Raw genomic sequence first — 18,552 nt, forward strand, 5'->3', positions numbered from 1 at the left:
CACCAGCAGCTTTGTCTCTTTGCATGCTCTCCAAAGCTTTTCTGAGTTCTTCTATCATTACTGGTGGGGTGTCATCGGGTTACTGCTAGTTCTTATTGTATTAAGGTCGTGGTTGTCTCGGCTACTGTACAGATCTCTGTAAAACTCCTCCGCTATTTTAACTATCCTATCCATATTGGTAGTTATTTTGCCTTTTTTGTCCCTTAGTGCATACATCCGATTTTTGCCTATCCCAAGTTTCCTCTTCACTGCTTTGACGCTTCCTCCGTTTTTCAGAGCGTGTTCAATTCTCTCCATGTTATACCTTCTTACATCGCATACTTTACGTCTATTAATCAACTTCGAAAGCTCTGCCAGTGTTATTTTGTTTGTTGTACTTATTATTAATATTATACGACCACAAACATCAATAACAGATCTCTGCGATACATAATTTGAAATTTTCTGTACCACCTCGGTTCTCTCAGGGCGTTTCTTCACTTTTTCACCCCCTCCCGAGTCTTCCATTATCGTCCCGGTCCCCGAATTCTGGCTGCGGGAGGAATGGTTTTGCGGATCATCAATGGAACCATCAATGGTTCGTCGTTCTCGTACGACAGTCGGCAACTCATCCTTTCCCCTTCCTTGCTTCTTCACCCCCACCCCCTCCCAATTCTTTCTCCTAAACGTTCACCGGCGTATTTATAGCCCACGGCCCACCTCTCCGGCTCCTCCGAGCTTATACTTCGCGTGACTCAGGGAGCCGCTTTCGTTTGTCCCTTCTTTCTACAACGAGCTTGAGGGTGCGCCCTGGAGCTGTGAAGTAAGTTCGCAGAAAAGCAGTGGCAGCTCCGAGGGAGTCTCTGCTCGGTTCGCGTGTTCCGCTGCTGCTGCTGCTGCATTTGCTCGCAAAAAGCGGCCCGTCGTGGGATGAGAGGGGCCCGCTCTACTCCCAGGCGTCCGCGGCCGGCCGACCGACGAGGACGCGACTTTGTTTTCCTCCACTACGCATGCGCGCGAAGCGCGCACTACGAAGCGCGTGTGATGGGACGGGCGGCAGCGCCTCGCGCGGCCGCGCTCGCATCCTCGCACGCCGCCGAAACTGCGCTGTCAGTAGTGGCAGCGTAGGCCGCGTTCGGGTCGGAACGGCCCCTCTTCCAATAAGTGTGCGTCGTGCGCGGCTTTTTTCGAAGACCCGTAGTGTGTGTTTCTCTTTCTTATCTCTCCGATAGAGAGAGGGAAAAAATTCTTCTGTCTTCGAGTGCGTGATCGTGTTTTTCGACTCCACTGGCTCACCCGCCGTAAAACCCAGCGGGTGGCGCGTGCGCGTGTGATGCGCATTTTTTTGCCGGGATAGATAACGCGTCTTTCTTGTCGCGCGCTCCTGAAGAACGAGCGCGCGCAAGTGGTGCGGAAAAGTGTCCGACACCACCACGATGGCAGCCTTGGCTGCCTTTTCGCAAGCGCTGCCGCAACGTTGTCGTCGTCCTACTCGAACGGGATGCACTGTGCCGACCTCGTCACCAACTCCGGAGACGACCAGTGTTTGTGTCGAGCGTTCGTGGATTCGGTACTTAATCGTCGTCCTGTGCCTACTAGTCCCGAGCGTCGCATCTTCGTCTCACCTGCGTGAGTTTTCATCAACTTTATCACTTTTATTTTTTTATTTTTGTTATTGAATTTCCCGGCCCCGGCTTCCTTAAGCTCGGTGGTTTCTCAGCACTTGCCGAGTACGCTTATTGTGAGCGTCGTCTTTTTTTTTTATTTACCTTACAGCCAGCATCAGAAGGATAGGCACCACCAGGTTTTAGAAAAAGAATATTGCCGCTGTTCCGGCAGGCGGGCTTTTGTTTAACAACCGGCCTGTTCTGAAAAAAACGCTGACATGTTCGACCGAAAATACATCATCACAAATTTCAGGGAAATCCGATGTTCAAGCCTAGCCGTCTCATAAAATCATGATGCCGGCTGCGCACGCATAAGCGTTCTTTTTTGCACCGCGATATTCGCATCGCAACACACGACTTCGTCGTCCAGAGGAGCGGCGCGTGCTGTGTTGTGTGCATCGGCGCAGCAGCTCTTCCGCGTGCCGCAGCTGAAGGGGTCTGTGTACTGCGGCTTCCTTTGGACCGGTGCGCGTGCATTATTGCTTTTTTTTTTCTTATGGATGCACGCCGCCGTAGACTCGGAACAGCTGTCGCTGGCGTGCCATTGGCGCCGCATGGTCTGCGGCGGCTTTTTACAAAAGACCCGCCGTGCGCGGCTATTCGCGTCAGGTGAGGGTCGGGAAAAAGCGATCGCTTGCCTACGCTTACCGAGCCCGCGAAAAACGTTGGTGCACGTTTCTGTGAATGGCGGGAAACCACCTCGAGAACGTATTTTTTCGTTTCTGTATATATAATTTTCTATATATTTCTCTATATAATTCTCTCTCTCTCTCTCTCTCTCTCTCTCTCTCTCTATATATATATATATATATATATATATATATATATATATATATATATATATATATATATATAATTCGGAAAAAACTTTTGGTGTGTACAGTCTTACTCACGCTTGTTTAGAGTAGAGCGCGTTGCCGTGCAATGCGCAGCTGCGACCTCGCGTTAGCCACAAGTTAGTTTCAGTGTTGACATTTTTTTTTGCTCTGTTTGGATATTATACGGCGTACTTATCCAAACCTACTTACGGCGTTGGGCTCTGCACATTAAGAAAACTGCGGCAAAGCACCCCCTTCGCTCTGAAGCACTACTGCGCAAAACCAACACAACGAATGAAACACGTCGTCGTCCGTGTTTCGTCCGTTGTGCGTTTTCTGCGCTGTCGTGCACTAGAATAATGTACCGACTAGCCCAACTTGCCACTTGACGCTTGCGTTTAATGACAAGGACACAGCATGTTCTATGACTACGTTTTGCATTATTACGGCGTCGCTATTTCTAAATTTTTGCGAGGCCAGTTGTTGAAGCGGGCGACTGGCCGCTGCACGTGGTATTCAGTCTATGTACGCATTGGCGTAACGTTCGTATTGTAACGGTGTTGAAGGACTCGGGGTGTAATAAAACGTATTTATTAAAGGGCGAACCTGTGCCCACAACTCAAAGGAACTATGGCCGTAGCACGTTACAGCAGAACACCGAAGATGTCTCCTTCTTCTACTTCTTGCCGAGGAGTTCCAAGCGCGTGGCGCACATCAGCCGGGGCCAGCTGGGTTCTCGTGCTATCATTATCGTCTCTGCGCAACACTAGACGGCGCACATGTACGTCCCTGTGAGCGTGGTGATGGGCGCGTTGTTTGAATGCAGGCGATATGTCGCGGCAATGTGTTCTAACATAACCAGTATTCGTGTTTTCGTGACAAATCTGCGCAAACAACCTCGAGCTTTGCTCTCTGCATCTCTTATTCGAGTTTAAGCGCTGAAAATGTTTTGCAAGTCGCTGCATTGGCCAGCAGTGCTCTGTGCCAAAGAGATTCGACTAGTCTCGCGGCAGTCATTACGGGTGTCGAAACGCGAAAATTTCGTCATTGGTTGTTTTCATTTATTGAGGCATTCAGCGCGCGCACTCGAAAAGTGTTGTTATGGCTGGAAAGCTAACCAATGCTGGACCAGTTCTTGCGAAAATTTTACTTCGCAGCGCATAACGAAAACACTGAGAGAACGAGTGCTCTTGGTTGGGTATGTCGTTTTTTTGTATCATTATAGGGAAAGGGGGGACCAGTCGCAGTACCTTGTCGACGTATACCGAAACGAAAATAACGAAAATTTTGTGGAAATGCCGAGTCATCTACAGCTGAAGCAACTTAGGCATGAGGTAATATCATTTGACGTATTCCTTCTTTACTCGCGCAAAACTCGCATCACCAGTGGCATCTTGCGAGGGATGTAACGTGCTATAAAACGAAAGAGAATTTAGCCTCAAGGTCTCGTTTTCTTTTTTTTTTTCATGATAGCATTATTCAAGCCCGCCTGACCAAGTTCTTGTCTATAGGTTTATTTCTTTACCACTCTTAGTTTGCTCTGTACGTAAGACATCACAAAAAAGAAATAATAATACTTTTTTTCAGGTTTTTTTGTTTAACACAACATACAGATGAGTTCGGCAGCACATATAGCTTGTTGATTTAAACGCTAGTTTGGCTGCCTTTCGGTCGATGAAGCCTTCCCGTGATGCATCTTGAGGGCAACAACACATTAGCTCACTAAAATGACTGCCAGTTGGGCATGTTGGTGTAAGCGCTCGTCCTGGTTTCTTTCTAAGTCTTGTTACTTTTTTGCACTTGTTTCATCATGATTGAATAGCCTAACTTGGGCCGACATTTTGTAAGCTCAAGTCATATTTCGTTGTCTGAGCTTTGAACTACCGATTCAAATCTGTTTATGGCAAGAAACCCCTAGCACCAAACGTAAATCTCAATGCGAAAGCTTCAGTTCTTAAGGCTTTGACCTGACAAAAGTGTGTACAATAAGCCAACAACTCGCAATTTGTTTTCGTAGGCTCGCGAAACTTCCGATTTCCGAAGGTCGGTCGAGGCGCAAACTTGTCAATACCTAAGTTGCGCTTGTTCGATAAGCAAGAAAAGCTGCAATGAGCGTCGAAAGCTAGTTCACTTTATTTTCGAGAAAATAAGAATGTTCAAAGGAGCTGAAACACTGCGAAATAATGACTGCCCCGGTAGGTTAGTCAATATTTTGAAACCATCACGTTTACTCTAGTCAGCGCGTTACTTTACGGCTCGTTCCAATCATTCTTCAACAGTGTAAAACCGTGTAGTGGGTTCGTTAAGGCTTTTACAAAGAGGCTTGCTAGAAAATAACGAAATAAAAGATGTGTATTTCGTATACGCAACCTAACGAAGACTATTTATCGAGTGCATTGTTTGTTACCTATAAGGAATGTGTTTGACACTTCCACTTGAAAAAATTTACCATTGGGCGAACTGGTGATAACATTTGTGTCGTGTGCTCACGCATGTCCTGTTGTCGCAATATTTTTGTCTCTTTTTTTTGTTTGAAGTTTTTATTCCCTTTTGGCCACGTATACGAATTGTCTTAATAACGAAATCTTAACAATGACAAGAAAGAAAAATGTGCTAATTTTAACATTAAGTTTGTTTAAGTTTGTTCAACACTTATACTTGTTGCCAAGGCTGTATGAAATTGATACAGACGAGCATGGTTCATTTATGGCCTAACTATGGCATGAGTAAAGCGTAAAGTGTGTTAGCCAACTTTTCCTCGTCCTTCGGCTTTGCTGTGTGCTTAGATTATATAATGAGGCAAATGAACGTTATTAAACTTGCGTTCAGCCCAATGTTTTCCGTAGGAAGCAACGACTTTTTCTGAAGATGCATTTTGGAAATGACGTGTTGAAGATCCACCAAATTGCAATATTGAAGTGAGATACGGGCACGCTTTCTGAAACGTCGGTCTTTGCGTTATAGAACTCTAAAAATTGACTAATAAAGATACCGATGTGTGGGAGACAAAGGTTGACATTTCTTGCCGTGTTTTCATCTGGTATTGGCGGATGATGCTTAATTTGAAAACATCGCTGCGTTAACGTGTTACCGTACCCACCAAGTGTTTGGTTGCCTATGAAAATTTGTGAAGGCGTTAACCAGCCCAACATTGTAAACTTGTTGGTTTCTAGCTTTCTTATTTCATTCATTTACTGAAAAAAAAGAAATAAATATACATCCAAACATTATCATAGTAGTTCGAACTCTTCCTTTACTAATTAACAACCTAAGAAAACAAATGACACTACCATTTATACATCACCGTTTGGTAAAATATTGATAAAATAGTGCATAGAGTAACTGATGTCCACACATAGTCCCAAACACTGTGAAACACATGGAATTAAGAGGAATCTATATGTTGCGTAACACGCAGTATACAAATGTAGGCATTTCAACGGGAATCTGTCTGGTGGGGTAGACTTACTATATACGTTGCACATGGTAGGTCTATCCCACCTTCACGCCTACATTTAGTTTCGGAAGCGTATTCCATTTCCATTTCCTCCTCGACTTCATTTTCAATAATATTTACTACTGCTCAATAACCACCTCGAATAACATGACTGATTGCACGCCCACTATTAACTAACGGTGGCAGAGACGGAATAAACAACACGCCCCGCCGAACTCTCAATTTACAACATGCCGACGGTTCGTTAACAGAGCGCTCCAACTGTTTTCGTTAAATCATCCTTAACTAATTTCTAGACATATGACCGCCTTCTTCTGATCCGTCTCTCTTCTCTACATGCGCCAAACGAAAGACTGGCTTACAAATAGAGACACGCCAGATCCGACAAATTAAAGCCATCGCTTGTCTAACAGTGCGCGCCTCTCATTTCGATACGAACGCGTTTCCGTTTTGTTTTGTTTTATTCTCTTCTCCTTTTCTTGGCGACGCCGTTTTTTCTCTGAGATCGGCGCGGGCTCAACTGCTCCGCTCTGCTCTCCCTGCTCCCCTGAATCGGCGCCCCTCTTCCATTCCGCGCAACTTGTCAGACACCGATGCGCGCGTCGTGATCGTCTCTCCCGCCGTTTCACCCACGCGCGCGGACGTTGCCGTCCGATTCATCATTCTCGCGTGCGGCTATCATCGCGCCGATCAGCGCCCGTCCTCGCGTTCTTCTCTCTCTTCTTCGTCTTCTTTCTCTTGGACGTGCGAATGGCACTGCGCGAAAGAGATGCTGCACGGAGGAATGCAACTGCGACGGGCTGGACGAAAATGGCGTTGTATTAACCGATTGGACCGACGACGCAAATACGCTGCAAGCGCTTATGCACTGGATGTGCTGGTGACGACAATGCCCTCCTTCTTTAGGGAAGTGCGATGTGCGAATTTCTCGTGGAGAATGCAGGTAGATTACGAAGGCAGAGCAACCGAAGAGAGCATCTCGCTACATCAAGCACCTTCAACTATCGTATTTACATGAATGCCACAAGCCTAAGGGATGTCTAAGAGATGTCTAAGGGATGGCCTAAGGGGTGTCTAGAGGTCATTTAAGAGATGTTCAATGTTGGACAATGCAAACTTAAGACGACTATGGGACTGCTGATGTTGGACGTTCGCATTATACTGACGCGAGATAGGCTGGCAACTAAATGGCTGGCCTCAGGACGGAGAACAACGACGTTGTTTGGTGTGCGCGTGCTGTGATGTTAGCCATTTTGCCTAGAGTAGGAGCCCTGTCTTGTACGTAAGTCCCTGTGTTTTTTAGCACCTATTTGTTTGCTTAGTGGCATTTTTTCGTAGAACTTGCCGGGTGCAATATCTCCGAAGATGTTTTCGCTCAATCTTAATTAAATATAGGAGAAGAGTGTTAAATGCTTCGTCGAGCAGCCCTGTGAGAGAAACACGGCAGGTGAATGAAATGCTACAAGCACCCGTAGTGACCTACGTCATTGCGTGGCGTTGGCACAAGTGCCTCACATGTTTGTGACATCAGAAATTTGTCACAGTACGACGTCACGTGCAATGACGAATTTGTCACTTGTAAGGACGTCACAAGTCCTGGACGCCAGATGGCGACGTCATCACGTGATGGCATTTAGTACAGTTTTAGTACAGTTTTCTAACACGTGGGCATCGGTAAACTGAGCTAGCCATGGTCAAAAAGACCGTAAAGTGTTCCGAGTGCGGGGTAGGGCGGAAGGTGGAAATTAGTGCGGAGGAGAAAGCAGAAGATGACGCCAAGTGTAGACAGTGCGAGTTCGAGGAGAAAATGAAAAATATGATGGCGGTCCAGAGTGGGCTCATGGAGAAAATCGCAGCGCTGGAGAATGCATTGGCGAAGGAGCGAGAGAAAACGTCAGCCATGGAAGAAAGGCTCCGGGCAGCCGAGAAGGACCTATCGAAGGTCGTGAAAGGGAACGAAGACGCAGGTGACGGCGGAAGCATTATGGCGACGACCCCCCGTGCGGGAGAGATGAAGGAAACAGGCATGACAAAGGCAGATACATTGGCCACAGGGCCCAGCTACCGGGAAGTAGTTTTGAGGGAGGGAGGGAGCAAACCAGCAGCCGTGACTCACGCTAGTCACCTAGTCAGCAGCCAGGTGCAGGTTTCAGAAGGAATGTCTGAACAGGTCATCATCGCCGGTGACTCAAATTTGGTCCGATGCGCAGCGGCAATCAAAGAAAGGGTGAAAGGCGACAAGAGAGTTGCGATAGGGACGTTCCCAGGACAAACGCTGGGGACAGTAATGAGTCAAGCGGGTGAACAACTCGCAGCTAAGGCTGGCAATCGTAACCTCGTTGTAATTGCGGGAGGGTTAAATGACGTCCTGAAAAAAGAATCGTCAGGACTAGCGACGGCCTTGGCGAGAGGGGTGGATGACATGCGCACCGTGTTTCCCCAGGTGCAAATTGTAGTATGCACAGTACCGGAAGTACCGGTGCGCAACGTCAACCTGCGAAGAGCGGTTGTCGACGCAAACAAGGAGATATGGCGGATTAGTCGAGAGAAGGGTTTCGAGGTAGTGGATTTAAACAGGGAAGTGCACAGGTGGGGTAGATTCCAAAGAGACAGGATTCATTTCGATAAGAGGCTTGGACACGAGGTGGGCTGGCGACTGGCAGGACGCGCAGTAGCTTTTTTGGGGGGCTCACGGGCCCTTCGGAGTCCGGGGTAGCTCGTAACAGGGAAAGCAACCAGGAGGACGCTTTGACAGGTAGAATTGCGAAAAACCAGAAAAAAGGTAAAAGAAAAAGGAAAAAGGCGCGTGTTGCAATTAGTTACATAAACATGCAGGGTGGCAGAAAGAAGGAAAAATGGTTAGAGATTGAGGAGCAGTTAAACAAAGAACAGATAGGCGTGTATGCGGTTACAGAAACACACCTTAGAGACTTGGAAGAGCCACCACATATTAAAAATTATGTTTGGGAAGGGTGTAACAGGACCATATCGGAAAGGAAAGGTGGGGGTGTAGGAATGCTAATTCACCGCGGAGCCAAATGGGTTAGAGTGAAACAGACGTGTTCAGAGCACCTCTGGGTTCGGGGCACAGTAGGTGGAAAGGAAACGTGGCTAGGGGTAGCCTACTTGTGGACGGGGAATAACTGCAGAGAAAAGAATCAGGAGATAGTGGATTGCATGAGTGCGGATATTAAGGAATTTGGTAATGGGGCCGAAATCATCCTTCTAGGGGACATGAATGCCCACATACATGACCTTGACGGATATTCAGACACCAATGGGAAGTTATTACTAGATCTTTGCGAGCAACATAGTCTGGAGATAGTTAACACGGGGCCTAAATGTGACGGCCAGATCACATGGGAAGTCGGAAACAAGCAATCAAGTATTGATTATTGTCTCATGACTGAAGGAATTTACCACAAACTGACAGAAATGAGGATAGACGAGGAAGGCATTAACAGCTTGGGTAGTGATCATAAACGAATAACATTACAAATGGGATACGAAACTGAAAATATGAGCATGGAATCAAAGTCTGGCAGCTCGTATTTAAATGACAAACAAATAATAAATATAGCCGCACGAGTCGAGGAAGAAGTAGGCGAAATACCAGGCAAGGACTGGGAGTATAGTGAGCTGTTACATCTAATGACGAAGGAGATAGGGAAAGAGAAGAAAACTGTTTGCTGGAAAGGAAAAAGGAAGCCAAAAAGTTGGTGGAACAAGGAAATCCGGGAGGCGATCGAGAAGCGACGCGAAGCCTCACGGGAGCATAGAAAGGCAAAAAAGGAGAAGCGGCCACAGGACGAAGTCAAAAAAATATGGGAAATATATTTAGAGAAAAAATCCCTTGTACAGAAATTGGTAGAGGCAAAAATTAAAGGTGAAAGTGAACGCTGGATGACAGAGATACACGAAAAAAAGGAGGCCGCGCCTAGGATTTTTTGGAGCCACATAAAGGCGCTAGGTAGGAAGTCTGTCACAACGCAACAACATATTCTAGATGAAGGAGGAAATAAATTGGAAGGGTACGAAGCGCTAGGTTACATCCAAAAGGTAACAGCCGATTCGTTTCAAAAGAGCGTCCATGCAGGGGATCTCCCCGGTGAGTAAAAGTGTGGCGGAGAAAGCAACAGAGGAAGAGCTAGTACTTGATAATTTCAACTGGAAAAAGGCCGAAGGAAAAATTCCAAAACGCACTGCCGCGGGTTTAGATGGGATTCCCGTTAGCCTCATTAACGAACTAGGACATAACACTAAAGAAGCATTGTTAAAAGCAGTAGAAAAAAGCTTAAAGGACGGACAAATACCGGACAGTTGGCGACAAAGTAGAATGAACTTAATCTATAAAGGCAAGGGAGAAAAGGACAAGATTCGCTCGTATAGACCACTAACCATTACATCGGTACTATACAGGATGGCGATGCAAGCAGTAAAAATGAAAATAGAAACATGGGCCGAACATAACGATATTTTGGGAGAACTTCAGAACGGATTTCGAGTCGACAGGTGGTTAGACGATAACCTGTTTGTTCTCACTCAGTGTATAGAAATATCCAAAATAGAGAATAGGCCCTTGTACGTGGCTTTTCTAGACATCACTGGGGCATACGACAACGTTAATCAGGAAATTTTGTGGGATATATTGAAAGGAATGGGCATGGGCGACGACTGTATACAGCTTTTGAGGGAGATATACCGAGAAAATACAGTTTGCATAGAGTGGGAAGGAATGCGTAGCAAAGAGAACGTTGAGGTTAGCAGGGGTCTGAGACAGGGATGTCCTTTGTCCCCGCTGTTATTCATGCTGTACATGGTGAGTATGGAAAAAGCGCTAGAAGGTAGCAACATTGCTTTTAATCTGTCACACAAACAGGGCGGCATGATGATTGAGCAGAAGCTTCCAGGTTTATTTTATGCGGACGATATCGTCTTATTTGCGGACAGTCGAGATGATATACAGCAGCTGGCGAATATATGCGGAAGGGAAGGTGAAGCTCTTGGACTAGGATTCAGTGTAACGAAGTGTGGATTGATGGTATTCAATGATCCCTGTGATCAGACGGTGTCCATACAAGGCCAAGAAATACCGAGGGTAAGTGAATACAAGTACCTTGGAGAATGGGTAAATGAGAGTGATAGATACATGGAGGTACAGGAAAAAGCCTCGGCAGCAAAAGGAAAGAGGAATGCGGCAATAATGAAGCACAGAGCGTTGTGGGGATACAATAGGTATGAGGTGCTTCGAGGTCTGTGGAAGGGTGTAATGGTTCCAGGGCTTACTTTTGGAAACTCAGTGGTGTGCATGAGGGCAGAGGTGCAAGCGGGAATGGATGTAAATCAAAGGACTGTGGGACGCCTCGCGTTGGGTGCTCACGGGAAGACGACAAACGAGGCTGTAAAGGGCGATATGGGGTGGGCAGGTTTTGAGGCGAGGGAAGCGCAGAGCAAAATAAGGTTCGAAGAAAGGCTAAGATATATGAAGGAGAGTAGATGGGCAGAGAGGGTGTTCCGTTATTTGTATAGGAAGAGCGTGGACACACAGTGGAGAAAAAGAACTAGAAGACTCACTAGTAAGTATACGGCTGGTATTGTAAGCCATATGTCAACAAAGAGCGTTAAGGGAAAAGTCAGGGAGGCGGAGAGGATTTACTGGATGGCAGCTATGGAGAAAAAACCGGCTTTGAGTAACTACCGAAAGGGCAAAAATGAAATAAGGAGGGAGGCATTTTACGATAATTCAAGGGGAAGCGCTTTACTGTTTGAAGCGAGATCGGGTTGCCTTAGAACGCGTAGTTATAAAGCAAGATTCAGTAAAGAAGAAGAACAATGCACATGCTGCGGGAAAGATAAGGAAACGGCGGAGCATGTTCTGATTGAATGTGGAGATATCCACCCAGGTGTACGTTTGGGCACGAGCCTACAGGAAGCCTTGGGTTTTAGGGACAACAATGGAAAGCTGAACACACCCGCGATTGAAATAAGTAAGAGACGGTTAGAGTATTGGTGGCAGAAAATTAGAGAGAAAGGACAAAAATAAATATTGGAAAAATAAAATATGGACAGTGTGCCGTAAATGGCAGAGAACTTAAGCTGAAAATTTACCTTTTTTCCATTAAGATAGAATTTATCGAAGTAGAGGCATTAGGCCAACATAAAAAGAAAAAAAAAGGTTTTTTTTTTTTGTCGAGCCTGGTGGCATACTTGTCACCACCCCGTTATAAAGGGGACGCTCATAGCATCCATCCATCCATCGGCATCATTACATGGCATCGGCGCTTGTTGCGCTTACGACAAGGGTCCACAACACTACATGAGGGGGTGAAATTTGCTTCAGGTGGCTATAGTGAATCCAAGGGTCTGAGAAAATGCCTGGGTAATTTGGTTTTAGCGCGTGTCTCGCACCAGGACTCGTTGTTCCCTGAAAGAAGTACGTTATATTCGGGCTTGCGCGTTCCACGGGCTACCAGCATGGTTTATGCAATGTTTGCACGTGTCCTTGTTCAATGCCAGCTCCGCTAGGGTACGTCTCGCTCATACGCGAATGTCCTGAAAAGCGATGCCCCGCCAGCGTCGTCGGAGAGGTCGTGCCTCGGGCACATACAAAAAAAAAAATGCAAGACAAGCGATCCACGGACGTCGTCTTTACGTGAGTTGATCAAAAGCCGTGTGCCCAGCGACGTGTCACTCGAGTTTGCCGCGAAGCAGGTCAGGCTGTCAGTTTCAAGAGGAGCCACAACGCTACGTCGACCAAGATGAACGCAAAATGTTTTCTGAAGTCCTTTCGTACAGAAAATTTCGGATATATTTATATGGCAAGGTTACACGCAAAATGAGGCGAAGTTTTCTTAACATGGTAAATGGCAGAGTTACACGCAAAACGAAACGATGTTTTCTTTACACCAGGAAGTACGTTACGGGCACCAGTCGTTATAACAGGGTTACGCCTCAAAGTAAGGTTGTTGATGGATATAGTAAGAGAAAATCGGGGCAAGGAGGCAACAATAGCATACATTTCTGTGCGAAACTCTTCCCTATACGGTGAGTGGGGCATACACACGCATGTCATTTCAATGTACCCCTTAATTATAACCACTTTACGGGGGCCATGGCACCTTCAAACGTGCATAGGGGACTAATTCTTGTGTGTAACAGCATCAAATCCTTTCAATTCGTTTGAATTTCCGCTTACCTCAACTCCCACCTGTTTTCGAGGTATAGCAGCACCGCGTGCACAGGTGTTTAATTGTTATACGTTCTTGTTAACCGCAAACGTGAACCCATGGCTGCCTGGAGAGTTATTTCGGTGTATGCACTCTATATACCTCTATTCGAGCTGTATTTCACAGAAAAACGACGTTCCAGCTCTGTATACCTGTCGCCTGTCAGTGCCTGATGAGCACGTCTGATGACCTGGATAGTGTCAAGCACGGTCGATGGCCTGCTGTCATATGACGCCGTCACGATTTTTTTTTTCGTTCCCTTATAGTTCATCCAGCTGGTCACTTCAATGTAGACGTGCCACCTTTTGTGAATCGAAACTGAGCTTAAAAGTGTTTTATATGACGGGCTAGTTGACTTCGTCCATTCATCCTCAATAATACTTATTTTGCCGTAATCGCTAAGGTTATTGCATTGGCATGAGCCTGGTACTCTAAATTGAGCAGATGTTTACACCACACAGAAAGCTGCTGTAACATTTGTACGGATACATTCTCTTACTGTTGCCGACAAGGACATTCGGGTTAAGGTTATTGTGATGTTACACTCGATGAGCCTGCAGGAAGATCATTTATCCGTTGGTATCCTCCCTCGCTTTATTCGATTCACATCGACATTGCGGTAACCCTGCGAAAAACATGTTTCAGTTATGCAATATCACCCGTTACGCTCTAATAGCTTTACAGCAGTGTTGTCATGACTTAAACATGAGCGACTGGAGTTCGATTGCAGGACACGGCGGCCGCATGCTGGCAAAAGGCAAAATGCAGAAACATTCGATCACGGTCACCCAAAGAAATCTTCCGCGCAAAGTGGCAATCTTTTCTCTGCATATTCGTGGTAGGATTTAATTAAGATAAAGAAAAAGGTGACTGAAAGTTCCTGCCCACAACACAATTTTTTTTGGAACTTCAATCCGTCATGTGGCGCTCACAAAGGGAAAAGTCGACTGTATGCTTATACCTAGGCACCATTTAAAGAATGAAAGGTTGTCGAAATGCATCGTGGCTATGGAGAGCGCGACCTGTTTATTTCATTTGTTTCAACAGAGTTTCGTCTATAGACGCATGTACTTACAGGCTTGTCATGCTTATACCAAGTACACGATCTTTTGTTACAGCCCCGCCGCGGTTGTCTAGTAGCTAAGGTACTCGGCTGCTGACCCGTAGGTCGCGGGATCGAATCCCGGCTGTGGCGGCTGCGTTTTCGATGGAGGCGGAAATGTTGTAGGCCCATGTTCTCAGATTTGGGTGCACGTTAAAGAACTCCAGGTGGTCGAAATTTCCGGAGCCTTCCACTACGCCGTCTCTCATAATCATATATGGTGGTTTTGGGACGTTAAACACCACATATCAATCAATCAATCTTTTGTTACAGCGTGGGTGCCGTGCGTTGGAAGATAGCGCAGCACGCCGAAAACTGTACACAATAACGTAATTCCGCATACTGCCACTTGTCATCTCGTCATCGTCCGTGGGCACGGTCGGCCACTGGTCAGTGTCAACCATATCGTCCCACTGCGGTCTTGAGGGGCCATCGCTGCTTTCACTCACCTTGTGGACGTCACTGCTGTTGTACGCCTCTGCAACGCAACGGAGTTCGTCACTGTCGTTCCCGATTGGGCACCACGCATCTTCAGCTGTCTTTCCTTCTTATCTCGTTTGTTTTTCCTGACGACGGGCCTGCACGGAAAGATGACAGATTGGCGCGAATCCTGGAAGCCGGCGAAGCTGGTTGGTGCGTCGACACTAACGATGTCGCGGGTAGCCTCGAAAAAATACATATATGTTAAGAAATGCTTGTTAAATAAACCATTACTCAAAGTGCAAAAGCGTGTACCCATAATTACCAGACTTACCAGAATTGTTGAAAATTGTGAAATCATAGCTACAGTTGCGTTGCATATTGATCTATTTCTCTGCGTATAACGCCAAACCATGCATGTCGTGCAAGTGACATCTCTACGTGTTTTTTTTTTAATTCTTAAACATCTTGTATTACTTCATGTTGTCTTTCTTGTATCTTAATATGCCCTTCACTGCATATTAGAATTACTTGTGTGTGGTTCATATACTGTTTATTCTTAACTTTTCTTCGTGTTCCATAACGCAGCGTCCTATCTTTCTCAGGCACTTGAATTTGCTCTGATGCATGATGCTTCTTTTTTTGCTCTTTTCAAACAATTATTTATCGCGTTTCGTATCCCAATAGGTTTAGGTGCTAAAATAAAAATTAAGAACGATGTCATGCAATAAATATAGGCCCGCATACTTTTTGATAAAAGTAGTGGTTGCTATATTTAATGAAGAAAAAAAAACACGCAGCTGCCATGTCTTGTACCTTCAAATTTACTGAGTTATATAAGACGGCGCACACCGTCACGACGCAGTGAGAAAAAAAGAAACATGGGTGTTAATTGCGCTAAATCAGGAAAGCGCGCACATTTAGTACTCGTGCGCGGTACATAGGGCCGAGGCATTTTCCTGCAATCACTAAAATAAAAACGAAAAAAACGAAACCTAAGGTAATTAAATGACCAAGTAAGACCTCCTACGTCGGAAATCACATTAAACAACGAGCGAGGAGGTGTCTCATTAATCTATAACGTACGCATGCAGTCGCACGCGCGCAAGCCTGCGCTGCAGACCTTCTCCGCCATCTTGTTCCAATCTCATTACATGGTGTGAGGAGGAAACACTTGCCCGAACCACGTCCGCAGTGTATAATATATGATCGCGCGTCTAATGCGAAATCGCGCCCAACAATGTGTAGCTTCGCACTTTCCCAGTATAACAAGACATTGGCCATTAATTTGCTGCCGCTCTTCCTCTCTACCGAGCAGTACAAGTTCGTGTACCTACATTGACAGCTGTGTGTTCTCTTGCCTTAGTATTCTTTCTTCTTCTACTAGTGTCTTCTTCTCTTCATGAACTTTCGTTTCTGCAAACGCCCATTGTGTTTCGCCGGTGTTCGTTCGAATCCGGCGCTGTCCGGAACGCGTGGATTCTGCAGGTACTAACGACGTCTTAATGGTCGCTGAAAAAGGGGGGCCCCGTTAACGCGAGCTACCGTCTGCGCTAAAGAACACCTCGGTCCGAGCGGCACTTAGCGGGGACTTCAGTTTTGCGTATACCGTTCAACTCGGCACTCCCTTTGTCGGTCTTTATTTGGCGCCCGTATAACGGCTCCGAGGCGCAAGTTATTGCTTTGATTTGCTTGCATCCAGTCTCCCGGCCTCAGTCTCTGGAACAGAGTGGGAATCGCGTTGTATACGAGAATCAGGTTATACGCCCGTGTCTCGGTAATGAGTTCTCATTGCAGGCCGAGTAGTTGCATTGCGGGTCTAGTGTATTAGATGTGCACAAATGGTGAATGTGTCATTACTAACGCCCTGAATGCCAATAATGTTTCCCAGTCCATTCCATCGTGATGCTTAGCTGGCCGCAACAAGCGTGGGTATGCTTATATTCTTTGATAAATTCATATCCCTCAATCGCATGCAAGATCTGTCATGTTAAACGCTATCATTTTTAGGGCACTGATTGACCATCATTCACATGTGTATTTGGCTTGGTGTCTCAAAAAAAAATACATCTTATTTGAAACAGTTGCGACAAATAGACAAAAGTTTACGTCGCCTTTTGTACATTTAGTATACTTCCTATATACACCGGCTTATACGTTTGTTCAACTGTATTTAGATTGTTCGTGCTCATGCCTTCAAGGTGGGACGGCATTTAAAATGAAGGCGGTAAGAAGTAATCGAAATAGTAATCATGGTACTAAACGTTGTCTAATTGGGTGGTGTAAATGAAAGGTGATGAATGTACCATCCCATTCTTTGCAAACCTAAAATAACGTTGGTGCTGTTGCGTTATATTTACGTAATTATACCTGTATTGTACTGACGCACGCAAGCAGTACTCATGCAGCGTCTTCAAAAACACTGCCAATGGAAAAAAACTCACGTAGACGCCTCACTGTTCATTACCATAATCGCATAATGCAAAAAGTCGCGTTGTTTACCACGTTTTGTTGCGCGGTTGGGCATGAAGCCTTGCTGTGTTGTGGTGACACTGCTTATTTACTTGGATATACCCTGAACGCTCGAGGGCATTATACAGAGGTGTGTAGTAAGACTGAAAAACTACAGGAATACTTTGTTTATCTCAAGGCAATCAGCTGCTTATTTACGAAAGCTTGTAGAAAGTTCTTGGCTGTACGCGAAAGTTCCAGATTGCTTTTTTTATGTTAGACAATTATTAACTAAAGTGAACAATAGTTTTTCTCAAGAAGCTATTGATATAGACAGGTCTCTCGAGTCCTTTAAGGGCCTTGTCACAGCTGAATAAAAGCTGGAGGCGTTCTCTCATTCTTTAAAGACAAGAAAACGTTGGACATTGCTTAACTAGTCCCAAAACTATTGCTTAATATTGTCCGAAAAAAGAAAAGACACATAAGAAAGCAACACATACGTCTCAATTTCCAACGTGCGCCTTTCTCGGTTAATACAGCTAATCCGCGTCACTGCCGAAGCCACGCTTGTCTGCACCGCACACTTGACTCAAGCCAACGCAATACCCTGGGAATACTCTCGTATTTGCTCTTCACCCTCGCAACAGCAGCTTCGGCGGGTATATATATGTCTTCTCCGCAGACATGGCATAAATCAAAGATAACGTTGTACTCCTGGCAATGAAAAGGAAGGGGCCGGCGTTGCAGAAAAGGTGGCGGCGGGATGGCGGTATTTCTTCCGGGTGCTACTGATAAGGGAGCCGATAAGGCCGCCGTTCCGTACTGCCGCCACCTTTTTCGTTATTCTCGGATTCGTGGAGCGTCGACGTGGATTAGGAAGGGATGCCTGTCTCTTTCTTGCATCACGTAGCACATGTCATTAGCTTCATGCTGTGCCTGGTTTGCTGATAGCATTTGTTGTTGTTTATATATAGTGCTTCCTGATAAGAATCAGCAACAAATAGCTTTTTTTTTCTGTTCAGAAAAGGCAAGGAAACTTCCAGGACTGGTAATAGTTATTCCTTGTGACGTTCTTGCTATCAAGTTTTCTTCCCCTGATTGACATCCTCCGCTTTGCTTTCAAACCACAAGGAGTCGGTCTGCATGAAATAAGATGAAAATTGACATCTTGAAAAACCCGATTTCACTTTTGTACAGCGTTGCAAGCCGAAAAAAAGTTCTACGTTGACACTTTTTTTCTTCTTCTTCTTCTTCTTAAGATTGTATTAGTGAACGAAAAATGTGTTTCAATAATTGGTTTAACGATAAACGCATCCAGGTAAGTAGCAGTAAAACGATATTGTCGCGAATGGTACAGCTCTAAACTGCTTTTAAAACTATTATGAACTACCAAAAGGTGGTCGGGCAACGCGAAATAAACGGCAAAAAAAGT

The 18,552-nt window shown here is 45.6% G+C and overlaps 1 protein-coding gene across 1 annotated transcript in view; it reads left to right on the top strand.

The window, feature by feature from the left end:
• The first annotated feature begins 1,108 nt into the window (after positions 1-1,108).
• LOC119174508 (protein eva-1) overlaps positions 1,109-18,552 on the top strand; it is a 285,300-nt gene continuing 267,856 nt past the window's right edge. Inside the window, exon 1 of the mRNA XM_037425440.2 lies at positions 1,109-1,608. Coding sequence (XP_037281337.2) covers positions 1,416-1,608 — 193 coding nt within the window. The 5' untranslated portion in view covers positions 1,109-1,415. The remainder of the gene's footprint in view (positions 1,609-18,552) is intronic.

This window comes from Rhipicephalus microplus, chromosome 5 (genome assembly GCF_043290135.1).
Source record: "Rhipicephalus microplus isolate Deutch F79 chromosome 5, USDA_Rmic, whole genome shotgun sequence".
NCBI classification, from domain to species: Eukaryota; Metazoa; Arthropoda; class Arachnida; order Ixodida; family Ixodidae; genus Rhipicephalus; species Rhipicephalus microplus.